The sequence below is a fragment of the Ixodes scapularis genome, unplaced genomic scaffold, assembly GCF_016920785.2.
Source record: "Ixodes scapularis isolate PalLabHiFi unplaced genomic scaffold, ASM1692078v2 PGA_scaffold9__187_contigs__length_104089568, whole genome shotgun sequence".
Classification (NCBI taxonomy): Eukaryota; Metazoa; Arthropoda; class Arachnida; order Ixodida; family Ixodidae; genus Ixodes; species Ixodes scapularis.
In genome coordinates this window covers 54079784-54093939 of record NW_024609884.1, presented here as the reverse complement: position 1 = coordinate 54093939, position 14156 = coordinate 54079784, and the positions used below count along the sequence as shown (strand labels likewise).

The 14156-nt window shown below is 43.2% G+C and overlaps 1 protein-coding gene across 9 annotated transcripts in view; it reads left to right on the top strand.

Annotated features, from left to right (window-relative positions):
• Window positions 1–14156, top strand: part of LOC115332676 (aurora kinase A) — a 46399-nt gene that overhangs the window by 16749 nt on the left and 15494 nt on the right. The window contains exons 1-4 of one of the 9 annotated variants that reach the window (XM_029995087.4): window positions 1627–1720; window positions 1923–1962; window positions 6030–6109; window positions 8955–9093. In XM_029995087.4, coding sequence (XP_029850947.2) covers window positions 1656–1720; window positions 1923–1962; window positions 6030–6109; window positions 8955–9093 — 324 coding nt within the window. In that variant the 5' untranslated portion in view covers window positions 1627–1655. Of the gene's footprint in view, window positions 1–1626; window positions 1725–1804; window positions 1967–6029; window positions 6110–8954; window positions 9094–14156 lie in introns of those variants that run through there. The other 8 variants (XM_040205848.3, XM_040499272.2, XM_040499271.2 and 5 more) reach the window with 8 other exon arrangements.

Genomic DNA, 14156 nt, shown 5'->3' with positions numbered 1-14156 from the left:
TTTGCGATGCGATCTAGTCGCGAAACGGCTGAGCCAATCAACGGCGTTCGGAGCCAGAGTTTTCGAGAAACGACTCGCCGACGAAGGCGTTGGACTCGCTCATCGCGCACGTCGGTGTGACCATCTAACCTTTTTTGCGATGCGATCTAGTCGCATCGCGCGACTACTTACATCGCCGGTGGGAATGCGCCTTAAGTGACTGGCGCGCGACCGTCACCTAACTGTGTTTGGAGCTTGGAGCTTTCCGTGCCGTTTTTCCCCCGCTAATGGGTTACCATGTCAAAAAGCATGTTCTTGGGCACACGTGAGCAATGCCGAAGCCAGTTTTTTTTTATAAAAAAAAAAGGGGGGGGGGGGGGGTCAAGGTGGCCGAGATATACATGAATTGGGGTGCGGAGAGGGGAAGGGGGCATCAAATACACTTGTATATTATTATAGGTTATGCTAGATTTCGCCCCCCCCCCCCCCCCCACCCCCCCCACCCCGAAATCCAGCATCCAGCAGTTGCTGAAGCCCAAAAGCCTCCCCCTCTGGCTGCGCCACTGCACGTGGGGCATGTTAGCATATTTAAAAGAGACTAGTAAAGTAAGCTAATTTGCTTCTTTTAAACCTCCGAGTGCAATAAACAACAAAAATAATGTTTGCGAGACCTATTTTATCTTAAAATGGAAAATCTCAAAAATGTAATTTTCAACGGGCTACCGCATAATTCCTTTTTTTTTTTTCATAAATGTAGAAATTATACACATTCTCACCAAACCATAATAGTGGCATTCTACATATTCTAAAGCATATACGTGCCGATTTGAAAGGACAATATTAAGAACAAAAGTTCTTGTACGCGAACTGTGAAGATGCTTCAAAATTACATAAAGAGAAAAACGCATATGTGTAGCGACACACTTACGCGGCGGGAAAAAGGAATTTATTTGTTAATAAAGTTCCGTGAGAACTTGAAGCTACAGAAGACTGCGAAGAAGAGGAGACGGCTACACCTACTTTTCAACATAAATGTGATGTCGGCCGACGTCACAATTAAAAAAAAAAAAAAAACAGCGCATACAAAAATGCTTTTTAATTTATGTCGTTCTGGGTTGCCGGGAGTTCTTCAAATGCTCATTCGCGCATGCCTAATTTTGTTTTAAAACATTTAATTATTAAGCTTCTGACGAGAAAGTGTTTTACTTTACAGTACAGCACTTAAGAGATGTTTAATGAATGTTCGCTAAGCACCTGGCAACATTCAAAGTAGTTCTGGTTTCGGCCACTTGGGCCAGTTCACTATCATGTGATCTTGCTTTGTTTTTTCCTCCGCGGTTCAGGATCTTTGCAGTTCCACGTGCTCTTCGTTGTCGGCGCTCGTTTGGCTCAATCCGCGTATGCTTCATGTGGCGCATGGTGCGTGTGTACATATGCTTGAGGTTGTTTGTGAAGCCCAAGTAGTGCAATTTCCAAAGGTCGTGTCGTAAGAATGACGAATACAGGCGCCGGATCCAATTAATTCCTATCGGGCGAAATGCAACTCCTGCTGAAAACGTTCACTATCTTGTCTATGGGAGAGTTGGCGCTAAAAAGCCATATCGGGAGTATGAAGCTCGGTAGGAACATGAAGATAGCAGTGGATAGCTGCACAAGTAACTGGACGTCATGCGTAAATGAGCAATCCGTCGACGCGGTCCCAGCAGTCATCGAACCTGAACAATGCGTGCAAGACACACAAGTAGGTAATAAAGCGTTTGCATCGTGTTAAAAAAAAGTTGTGCTATTATGGAAGGGCCAGGTACAACATTGTACGATTTCCTAGAAAATATTTTTACAGGGCCGTGAAAAATTTTGAAAATCCTTGAATATTTGTCATCACAACCTGCATGAACCCTGGGTCACGATCTCACGCGTCTAGAAAAGAATTCAATTGCTTCAAGGCGAGAGCAGACAGCAAGGAAAGCCACTTCTAGCCAGGCCGTAGGTGAGTGTGCCATCATCTTACAAAGCAAATTTTTTTAGCAAACAGTTTAAGCCCTTACACAAATGAATTAAGGTTTCCCAGCTAAAGAAAAGAGCATCTTGGCAGGTTCAGTGTGGAAATTTATTAAGGAAAAGTTGCCATATCTCAGCTGCCTCTGGACAGCGGCCGAGCGGCCGAGCTCGCGTGCTCTGCGGCACGGGCAGTTCGCGCGACACTCTCGCGCGGCTCGACAAAGCGTTAAAAACAATCGCGCGCAATTCCACATATGCGCCATAGACTGTCTATGTGACTCAATGTATGCGCCTTTGAGATGGCGGCGCAAGGAGCTGCACATTTGCCTCTACCAGACTCCGAACCACGGGCATTCGCTTCCTGCGCCCCCGACATAGTCATGCGCAGGAGCCCTTGGACGTTTTTACAGCTGCGGACGCGTAGTTCTACGGGAATTTATGCATCATAGTAAACCTATGCACCGACCAGTTTTCGTTTGGTGACTGGAGACGAGACTTCGGTCTATCACAGAGATCCTGAGCCCAAAATTGAATAAATGCAGTGGATACACAAATCATCCCCCCTCAACCCCCCCCCCCCCCCAAAAAAAAAAAAAAAATCTGCAGGCTAAGTTATGGAAATTGTCTTTTGAGATGCTAAAGTACTGTTGCATCTGGAGTTCATGACAAATAAGATAACCATAACCAGGGAGAGTTATGGTATTCATCGCCTTCTGGGAGTCGGTCAATGAGAAAAGACGATGAAAATTCACAGCCGGTATGCTCCTTCTTCACAAAGATGTACCGCTTCACACGTTAGAGCAATCACAGGCTACCATCCAAGAATGTGAGTTCAGCAGCAGACCACCCTAGAGTCTTGACCTGGCTTCCTCAGATTTTCGGTTCCGAATTTTGAAGAAATCTCTTTGTATCGTGGCGGTTTTTAAGCGAGGACGAGGGCAAGACAGCTGTGACGTCCTTGTGTGAAGTTCAAGCAAGATTTATTTTCGAAGGGATTACGTTACAAGGTGGATAATGTGTATAGGGCTATATTAAAGAAAAAAAAAATAAGCTCTTTTTTTCCTACAGATGTATGATAGATTATTAAATGCCCCTCGTAACACATGCAATTAGAAATTTGAAAAAAGTTTAGAAAAAATTACATTATAGGATACACAGACTAAACCAAGACGCAATTATGCAACGGCTAGAAAATTGGCTCGAGCACTATAAGATAAAGTGGTAGGATTTGTTTATATATCCTCTCCAAATGAGGACCAAGGTTGCAATAGTAGTTTTTCTTCTCAGATAGAGGGTATATGCTTTTCAAGGTTTCTTTCTAGCTTGGTTTATGCTAGTGACTTATCCAATGGAAACACTGTAGTTGACAATTGTTTGTAAAAAAAAAAAAAAGATTACCTGAATACCAATCTGGTTATTAAAATAGATGTCAATAAAAGCAAACTTATTTTAGTTGCTTTAGCATACCCATATCCTAGAGGGGAACAGACATCAGCCATATTCTGCCAAAATGCCAATCATAAGAGCGAGCTAGCTGTTTAGTCACCACCAGACTAGAGGTTACCATAATCTTTAGAGTAGCCCCCCCCCCCCCCCCCCCCCCCCCAAGCAAGAAAGCGGAACATATAACTCGATAAATGGCAAGTGCTACGGCCCTCAATTGTGAGCCAATCGGGGCGACGGAGCAAAGCATGTGATCTCTTCATAGCCAAAGAGCACTCGCTCTGATGTGCTGGTTAGGTCACTGGAGCCATGGCTTTTGCCTTTTGCAAAGTTACGCTGAAACAGAGTGTAGCGGAAAACCTACGGGTTTAAGCCAGTTACATGTTTTTGTTACTGGTAAATCCTTAGTGGCATTTGTGGTTTGAAACTGAATTGTCAGTGACCTCCTTATAATGGGCTCCACATAATGATGACATCCATCTGTGCATTTTTACAGCGAAGCTGTATATGACTCGTTGGTCGGGTTTTTTCGTGTCCGTCGACATAACAGTAGTCGACAGAATTGTCGACAGAAAGCCATCGCGCGCTCCTTATCACTGCTCGCGTGCGCCTTATCTCTTATCATGTGGTTTTGACACTTGTTGAAATAAGAAAACAACAAAACAAGTGTCAAAACCACGTGATAGATGGTAAGCACGTAGCGCTCCCCGCTTGCGTTTCGCGGGAAAGACTGTGGTTGCATAAGCTGCCGCGGCAAAGGCAGAGTGCGAAGTGGGGAGTGACGTCACTAGCCCCGCTAACAATGCGAAGCACGTAGCGCTCCCCGCATGCATTTCTCGCTAAAGATTGCGGTCGCATAAGCTACGGCGGCAACGACAGTGTACGAAGTATTTCATATATAAAAGTTTTCTTACAGTGAATTTACTCTTCTTTCGTCATTCATTTGGTATAGACGCTTTTGCTCTTTACAAACATCATACTGCCGCTTGCCTCACAAGAGACTTCCTGTCGCACCCTCTTTGCAAGCCTGTTTTGAGCTTGCTTATGTCACCAGTGCTAGAAAGCATAAATGCTGCACGGACAACAAAGTTGGAGATTTAACGAGGGCCTTTGGGCCGCACAATATTACATCTTGGAGAAAGCAAGTTGGTTTACAAGAATACTCGAAACATTTGAACAGATCTCGCACTCTTTTGTCCTTTTGGCGTTTGCCTGGAGAATTGGTGGTTAAACGTTTCATCTACAATTCAAGCAGCGGTGTTTTAAGGTCGTAGAGAAATATAGTACTACGTAAAGAGTGGCCACTCAAGCAGTCTCGCGGCCCAGGAGTTAGGGACTCTACATGGACGTTAGTCGGCGCAACAGTGCCACTTATTCTGAACATTTGTCAGATATAAAATATTAATAAATAACTTTGTTGTATATAGTACGCTTTTAAAATTATTACGAACTTTGGAAACTTTCAAAAACGACTTCAACGGCTGTGGCTATGGCTGCGGCGCGACAGTTGGTTTCAGAGTCGTGGACTCGACGGAGGGCGGATACTTCGGCTGCTTGGTCTGTGTCTCTTGCCTCGTTGTGTGGGTTGGGTTGGTTCCGCGGCTTGTTGTCTCGTGCGGGTTTCTAGTCATTCTTCCTTTGCGGTCATGGTATACGGTATACGTAAGAAGTATTGTGACTGTAGTTTCTTTGTTGACGGGCATTTGCATTCGGTCACTGAATTTAGAAACCACTGGGCCAGATTGTTCTTCTATTGTTGCTGTATTAGTCACATGGTCATATCTGCAAGCGCCTTTCATGGAACTTGGACGTTAATTTTTTTTTTTAAATGCTTTCCATCATATTGCATTTGTCGCGTAAGTCTCGCTGTAATACAGTACTTTTTTTTCCAGTGTGCAACTGTTGACGCGTTATTCATGCATTTTGCATGTGTAATCTTATTTTTGCAATGTATGAATAACATACATCACTTCTTGTCTTCAGAGTTGATGTTTGTTTGGCTTGTCATAGTTACAAAAATAAATACTTTTGTGTGTCAATTCTCGGTGTCGTCCCATGTCGTCCCTCCAAGAGAGTTAGGACAAATGTGAAAATATCCTTTTCGGTGTGCGGTCAGTTTGAATTTTATGTATCGCTGGATGACTTTTCTTCTGCAGTACAATTGAGGTATGCTTATAAAACAATTGTGCTAGTTGCAATAATACTGACTCGTTAAACTAGAGGGCGCATGCTACTGCCCGATAAAAAAACACGCCAGAATTCGCCTTGAATCCATTCATTAATCTGGCCAGCGGCTACTGCGTGTATCCACCCATTCAACACTCAACTAGGGACTATACTGGCCGCTGGGTGCGCTCGCTGACGCTTAATTGGGTCGCTGGGGCCTATGGAAGTGTCCGCTCTTTACGTAGTACTAAATTTCTCTATGTTAAGGTGGCCTTTGTTAATTATTTTTATAAATCGGGGACGTCAAAGGCTGGAGCACCGTTTGCCATAAAAAGGGTCTATAGTGCCGTGGGCAATCGTTGGAGGTGATACCACAGCTTCGCTGTCCAACCACCTTCACAGCATGGATTGGAGCCTTAAATTTTTGTAAACCCTTCTCGCAGGTGATGTTCAAGTCTCAACTTCAGCGAAGTGAGATGGAGAATCAGCTTCGCAGGGAAATCGAAATCCAGTCGCACCTCAAGTACGTTTCTGCTTCTGCTGGTCTGGGCACATTGGGTGCTACAATCATTTGCACTGTCAGATTATCAAGTCTATGCTGTAGCATTAACTTGCCGGTTTCAGGCAGGTGGAGTGATAGATGTATTAGTGGTTAAATACTTTGAATCTGGCAGCTGATTGTGCTATTTTGCCTGTGGGCTTGCGATTGGAGTAAAATGAGGGTGAAGTCCTTTAAAGTTAGGATGTTTCCTTACAATGCCACTAGTAATACGATGAGAAACGATCAAACAAAAGGATTATGCAGTCAGTCTTAATGAAGGATTTCTAGTCCCCTTGCAAGGAGTGGAAAACAGTTATTTTGACATTGGCCTTGAATATTCAGGGATTAATCGGGATTACCTAAATGCTAAAGAATAATTTATTCTCGTATTCCGATTCTGACAAAAAATGCACTTAAAAATAAATACTCTCTTCTTTGCCATTATACAGCAAGGATAATCAGACGTTCAACACGGCTTTCGGCGCGGAGCATCAACTGTAACGCAGCTGATTACTATACGTGTCACGACTTCGCGCTTGCAATAATCACATAGATCAGGTTGACGCAGTGTTCTTAGACTTTTCCAAAGCCTTTGACAAAGTGCCGCACAATAGACTCCTGCAAAGGCTTTACGCCATTGGAATTAACACTAAACTTATTGATTTTATTAAATCTTACCTAGACACTGAAGTTCACTATGTACAGACTGATAACCACTGTTCGGACACTCTACCAGTCACATCGGGGGTGCCCCCCCAAAAAATATTCAGGGTCTATTTTATTCTTGATGTATGTCAACGACATTGCAAGCGCTCTTGACCCTGAAATTAAAGCTAATCTTTTCGCTGGTGACTGCATTTTATGCACCTCAATAAAATCACAAGTCGATTAAACAAGACTGAGTGACAATCTAGAAAATATTTTAAGTTGGTGTGTCAACTGGGGAATGTCTCTAAATGTTGATTAGTGTTCTGTCCTACTAGTATGTGACTAAAACAGAAACATACTTAATGTATTCATACGTTATTGGAGACGAAGCAATTAACGAATTATTGGCAGTTAAATACTTCGGTGTTACAATTACAGAATGTTTGAGTTGGAACGAGCACATCGATAATATTTGCTCCAGTGCTCTTAGCTCTATGGGCCCTCTGACGTAAGCTCTCAGGAACCCCGATGCAGGTGAAGCTTGCAGCCTACATAATTTTAGTCAGGCGTTGTCTAGAGTATGCTTCATGTTTATGGGACCCTCACACTACAAAAATATATAAAATTAAAAGAGTACAGAAGACTGCAGTTCGATTCATTTGCCGGTAAAAAAGAACGGACAGCCGGAATGAAATGACCAGTTTTCTCGGACTTGAAACGCTTCAAACCCGGCGCTTAGAAAATATGTTAAAACGTTTGTACATAATATATAATGATTTAAATCACCTAAAACAATGTATTTACGTAAACCTAGTATCGCGCGCAAATACTCGTTTGAACAATGGCAAAATGATTCAGGAGTTTCGTGCGCACAATGATACATTTATATTTTCGTTCTTTCCTTGGACATTAGCCGCATGGAACCAGCTGCCAAAAAACATAGTAGAAAGTGCCAATGTCGAAGAATTTATTTACATTTGAAAGTTGCGCTCGTGTGATTGTTTTGTAATGTTTTTGTCGTTGATGTTTTCCTACGAGTTTACTTTGTTGTTACGTCTTGCGGCTGGTATTGATGTCCTTCTCGGTGTTATATATTATGTTTATATTTGTCACGCTCACTCCTGCTTGGACTCTGACATGAGTCTGCAGTATTTATAAATAAAAATAATAAAATAGCGAAGCGAATGAAAGGATTTCAGTTCCTAACAGAGCAGATTGTTCTGCGAACGGCCTCGGGAGGTCGCAATGTCCCATGCACGTCCTATGGCTGTCTATGGGCCCATGATGTCTCTCTGGGGTAGCAGCGCATAAAAGACACAGGATTTGGTTCCCCAGTCTTGCACGTGACGTCAGTCCACCCTTCTTTCTGATAGCCAGAAGAGCCTCATTAACGCAGCGAAAGCTGCGCTCCCATGCACCCTTTCCCCCATTGTCTGCCCTTCTTTCTGGTGGCCAGAGGTGTCGTATTAACACAACGGAAGCTACGCTCTCACGCACCTTTTTCCCTATTGTGTCTGACTAAGTGACGTCAGTACAAGTTGTGTACTATGTGTTTTCGATCGCGTCCACCTTCCGCCCGTAACGGCAGCATATAGAGTCTCACAGTTCTGTACGAGTCCCATATCATTTCCACATATCATTTCCATGGAAGCTCGGAGTTTGTTAAGGTTTCGGCAAAACATGTGGCTGGTAGGTGGACAGGTTTAATGTGATGATCGGTTGGTTTCATTAGACGATACGATAGTGTATACTAGTATTTAGTATAATGAGGAGCTTGAAATGTATAGATCCTTTTGTTTTGCTCGCCCGCGATTTTTTTATGTCCGTTCACAAGGAAAGTGAAACTTTTTTTTTACTCAAGTAAAGATCGTATCTGCTATTCACTTTTTTAACTACGCGAATGTGAGGAAAAATATGACATGTATGTTCAAAGGATACAACTGTTGAACTCTATAGGTCTTTCTACTAATTCTGCCAAAGGTCCACATAAATCTGCAATGATTAAAGTAAGGCAATATTGCTTAAAAAAAAACAATTGAAATATTTAGTGTCAGTGTAACTTTCTTCGTGAAGCTAGAACCCGTAGAGTGTCCACTTTACCGTGCGTGCAAAAGAATCTGTAATGATGTATTCATAAAACTTTGCATAATCTGCATGTTCCGCCTGTGTCCCCATCCAGGCATCCGCACATTTTGAAACTCTATGGCTGGTTCCACGACAAGACCAGGATCATCCTGATCCTTGAGTACGCACCCAAAGGACAGCTGTACAAGCAGCTAATCAAAGCCAAGAGGTTTGACGACAAGAGGGCTGCCACTGTGAGTATCTCTTGCATATGCCGCCGAATTGTTTTATTTGTTTATTTATTCAAAATACCTCAAAGGCCTGTCGGCATTACATGAGGGGGGACTATACAGTCTGATTAACATGGATAAGGAATGGCATTGAGCACGCCGACTCCATACAAACAATAATGCAACTGCACGCATCGAAATAAACTGAAGCATTTGCGCAGCTGGGTGACGTAAATCACATAATGACTAGGGATGCCGTGAATTACCCTAGGTTCGAGTTCGAACGGTTTCGATATTTTCGAACCGAACTGATGTTCGAATTCGAAAGGTTTCGATATTTTCGACCGTACAGAGGTTCGAATTCGAAAAATTCGGAACTTTCCAAAATCGTGGGCTTTCGAATTCGAAAAGTGCAAAGCTTTCACGGTTTCTAAAAGTTCAGGTTCGATTATTTCGAATATTTGTTTACTTGAGGTTCGAGAAATTCGAAGATTCCGAACTTTCCTAACTTGAAATTCGAGAGATTCGAATGTTTCGAATTTCTTTGGATCTGAAATTCGAAAAATTCGAACGATTCGAATTCTTATAGACATAAAGTTCAATGAAATCGAAGATTTCGAATTTTTTTCTACATAAAGTTCGAAAAGTTTGAAGGTTCCGATTTTCTTTTAGAACTAAATTAAAAAAAAAAAAAAAAAAAAAAAAAAAAAAAAAAAAAAAAAACCTCGAAGGTTTCGAATTTCTTTCAAGTCCAAGTGCACAAAGTTCGAGGTCCGGTTTTCATGTTCCGCCACAGCTTCAGTTTCAAATAACGTTTTCACGCCTCACTGATTTTCATGAAATTAGGTTTAGAAAAGTTCGGGTGTGATATTTAGACTGCGCGAAGTTGGTCAGGCAATTAGATGAGACGACGAGTGTCCCGGATGTGCTGGAATATTTGCCAGTGCAGAGTGACGTGTGACCATAGATCAGTAATTGTGACCGCCAGCCCCGGGGGGGGGGGGGGGGGGGTGATTAACGTGCATCACGAAGTAGTGATCACACGAACGCACTGTTTAACAATACTCATCCAGTTCGAAACGGCCAGGGGCAGGCAGGTGGTTGAGGCTCAGAAAAACTTTGAAGTGATCTGGCAAACTGTCTCCCTACCCCCTTGCACGCTGGTAGTAATCCGATCGAACGCCGCCCGAGTGACGCTGGCATATAATAAGTTTAGTTTGTAGAAGATGCAAAATACTGAGACTGGGAATGAAATTTGAAAGAAAAAGTGTAAGAAGGCAGAAAGAAGGGGACAGGACAGCGTCTCAAACTCAGCTCAGGACGTCTCAAACTCAACTCAGCTGAAAACTCAGCTCAAGACAACATCTCAAACTCAACACAGCTGAGTTTGAGACGTTGTCCTGTCCCCTTTTTTCATGATACTGGTTCACAGCGCACAAGATCAGACACACTTAAAAGCAATTTTACGCATATACAGGAAGAACACTCACGCAGTGCTGATAAATTCAGCCCTGCGCTTCCGACGCCACTGTAGTGGCGTCAGAAGAGGAAAAACGGGGGGATGGGGAGGCTCCAGTCTTTCTCCCTTCCCTCCCAGATATTTCGAACTGTTAAATAAAAAAATACGGAGAAAGAGGGCATGGTCAAACTTATTTTAATCTGAAATTATTTATGCATATGTATAGCTACTGTCGCTCTTCACTGCATAAGGCCCGTTTCAGACGGGGCAACTTTTTCAGCAATTTTGAGGTTGTTGGCGGGTTGTTCCCTAGCTTTCCCTAGATCGACGCGAATTGCTGAGATCGGGTCCGGCTCGAACAAGCGAGCAACTCGGAGCAATTCGAAGACGGTTGAAGCGGCCGCAGCCAATCAGAGACGCGATATTTTCACGTGACACCCCTGTGGTGGTGAGGATGACAGCTAAAGACTTAGTTCTGGTTTGAAATGGATCGTTTTCGGAAATAAGCAGTTTTAGAAAAATGAGTTAGTATTCTCAACGCCGTTCAAAGATATAAGAACGCGTTTTTAGCGCGTAGCTGGGCGTCTAAATAGTGCAAGAAAAATCAAATTTAATGATGATGATGGCAAGTCGGAGCAATTCGGTTGCTGCGTGTGAACGCGGGCGGCCCGTGTTTCTGGTGTTGCGACGTCATGTTGCTGGGTGAAATTGCTCTGTCTGAAGCGGGCCTAAAAGATCGCGTAGATGGTCATTGTTAGAAACTCGTTGTCAGAAGGCACTACTAGTCAAATGCTCGCTGGCTCGGAAGTTCAAAGCTATGTCTTTTCGACCTAAATAACTGTGCCATTGGTAAAAAAATAATCAATAAATAAACATAACAACAAATACAAAAATAAAAAGCTGGAGAGGAAAAAAAAAAAAAAACCTATCAAGAACCCGCCGGATATGTTGTATTCTCGCATATTCAGAGGCCGAGAACTATGAAACAAGTTTCCCCCACTAATATGTGTACAGGCCAAAAGAAACACGTCCCAAAAACAAAAAACGAGATTTTTTTTTTAATTTTTTATGACGTGCTGAACTTGAACAATATTAGATATCTTCTCCCATGAGTTAATTTATTCCTTAACGTGAAAAAACAATAAATACATTATTTTTTATTCTGCGGATGGTCATGATATGTACTGTCTCTGGTGCTAATTTAAATGCGATACCTCAAACAATGTAGGCGCAAAAAATCACCAAGTTTAGGGCATATTGGCCCGTAGGTACATGTTTAGATATTTCTTCGAAACTTGTCTTGAACAACAATAATCATATCTTAAGACGACACTTACCTAGGCTATATATAGATCATTCTTAAAAAAGTTTAACATCTCTACCATTAATAGCTTCGGCTATAGCGCGCTTCAAGTATGGCACAAACGACAATTGTCAAAAAAACCGTCGTCCTTCCTCGCTCCTTCGGGAATCTATTTCTTTAAAACCAAGCATGCCAGATGATTGAAATAAACGGCATTGTCTTTCGCAAGGAATGCGGCACTGCATGCAAAATCGCGAAAAAAAAAATTACGAATATACCTCACTGCTTGAATCCAAATAAAACCGCCCGCCGGTCTTTCGAAGTTCGACGAACTTCGAACTTTTACCCTAAAAGGTCGAAGTTCGTCGAACTTTTGACTTTTCAGGAATCTAAAGTTCGTCAATTTTCGAATTATTTAGATGAATAAGTTCGAAAGTTAGAAAAATATCGAATTTATTAGCGTAGGAAGTTCGAAAGTTCAAAAAGCTTCGAACTTTTTAGTGCAAGAAAGTCGAAAGTTAGAAAAACATCGAATTTTTTAGTCTATCAAGTTCGAAAGTTCGACAAGCATCGCATTTTGCAGCTTAATAAGTTCAAAATTTCGAAAAGCGTCGAACTTCTTAGTTTAATAAGTTCAAAATTTCGACTTCTGTCGAATTTCTCGATATGGAAAGTTCGAAAATTCGAAATATTTCGAACCTTTCAACCCACTTGATTCGATCATCGAAACTTCGGTTCGAAAAAAGTTCGCGGCATCCCTAATAATGACACAAAAAAATGAAAGTCGCTTACGACCCCCTGTAACACCGAATTAGAGCGCAGCTCTTGAAGAGAAGGAGGGAAAGGTACTGAGGGGAGCGTATACCCGTCCTCCCTCCTCCTCGCCTCCTCATCCTGCGTCCTATTCCTCCCTCCGAGCGGCATCGGTGTCGCCGTCGCCGTCGGCGTAACCATGAGGTCACGTGACCCTCGGGAAGTCACGTGACCTTCGTGACCTCACGGGGGTCACGTGACGTCGCCGGGGTCACGTGACCTTACGGGAGCCACGTGACGTCACCGGGTTCACGTGACCCCCGTGAGGTCACTTGACGTTATCGTGATGACGTCATCGCCATCCTCAGTGATGACGTTACACGTGACGATGACGTCATCAGTGATGTCATCGTTATGATGACGATGACGTCATCAGTGACGTCATTGTGATGATGAGGAGGACGTCATCACGATGACGTCACCAGTGACGTCACGCGTCCCAAATGCACCGCGCGGTTACGCCGATGCCGACGGCGACAGCGACGCCGCTCAAGCCGGAAATGGGCGCCTAAGAGCTGCGGTCTAAAAATAATACACACATCCGTTAACATCTCGAGTAATGCAAAATATAGATACAGTGCCCAGCTCCCAAGGAAAGACCATCGTCACACATTTTTAATTAGCTAAAATATAAATGGTTAACTCAACGAAAAAGTGTTGGATCGGAAACTGGAAGATCATTCCAGAGCTTGATGGCACGTGTCAGCGAAGAATTATTGTTGAATGATAATGATGTCCCAAAGATGCGTTCAAAACTCTTAGAGTTAAAGTTACGTGATTCCTTGCTCAGGGGTTCCAGATGCTAGAGCCAAGTCCCACCGAGGCTGTGGCATAATCGGTGAATTAAGCATAGGAGAGAACTGTTACGTCGCGTTTCCAGTAGACACATAGAATAAATTTGCTTTATTATATAGTGACACGCAGTCGAAACGCGAATATGACTAAGAAATGAAGCGGGCAGCTCGGTTTTTAATGGAATCGATTTGATAAATAGGGTAGGTTTGGTGAGGGGCCCACATAGCGGAGGCGTACTCTAATTTCGGGCGAACATAGGTTTCATAGGATAATTTGCGGATGTGAGAGGGCGCAGATTTCAGATTGCGTTTCAAGTAATCGAGGGCAGGGGTGCTTTAGCGGTTTCGTGTTATTAGCTAGTTTAGGACAGGGGGCCCCACAGCTTTGGGTGCCCAAACAGCTTGGGGCGTCGAACTGCGCATGCGCAGTTGGACGCCTCAAGCTGTTTGGGGCACCCAAAGCTGCGGGGCCCCCTATTCTAAAACTCGCTGATGTGGGAAACCCAAGAAAGATTAGAAGTTAGTTCAACACCGAAGAACTGATAAGCAGAAACAGCGATGATGGGAGGATTGTTGAGTGAAGTTGGCAAAGTCTGAGTTTGCGTGCTTACAGTTGAAGGAAAAAATTTAGATTTTGCTCTGTTAAAAGGACCATGAAACGACCTTTTTACTTTTGCCCCCCCCCCCCCCCCCCCCCCCATAGGGCTTTTACATTAAA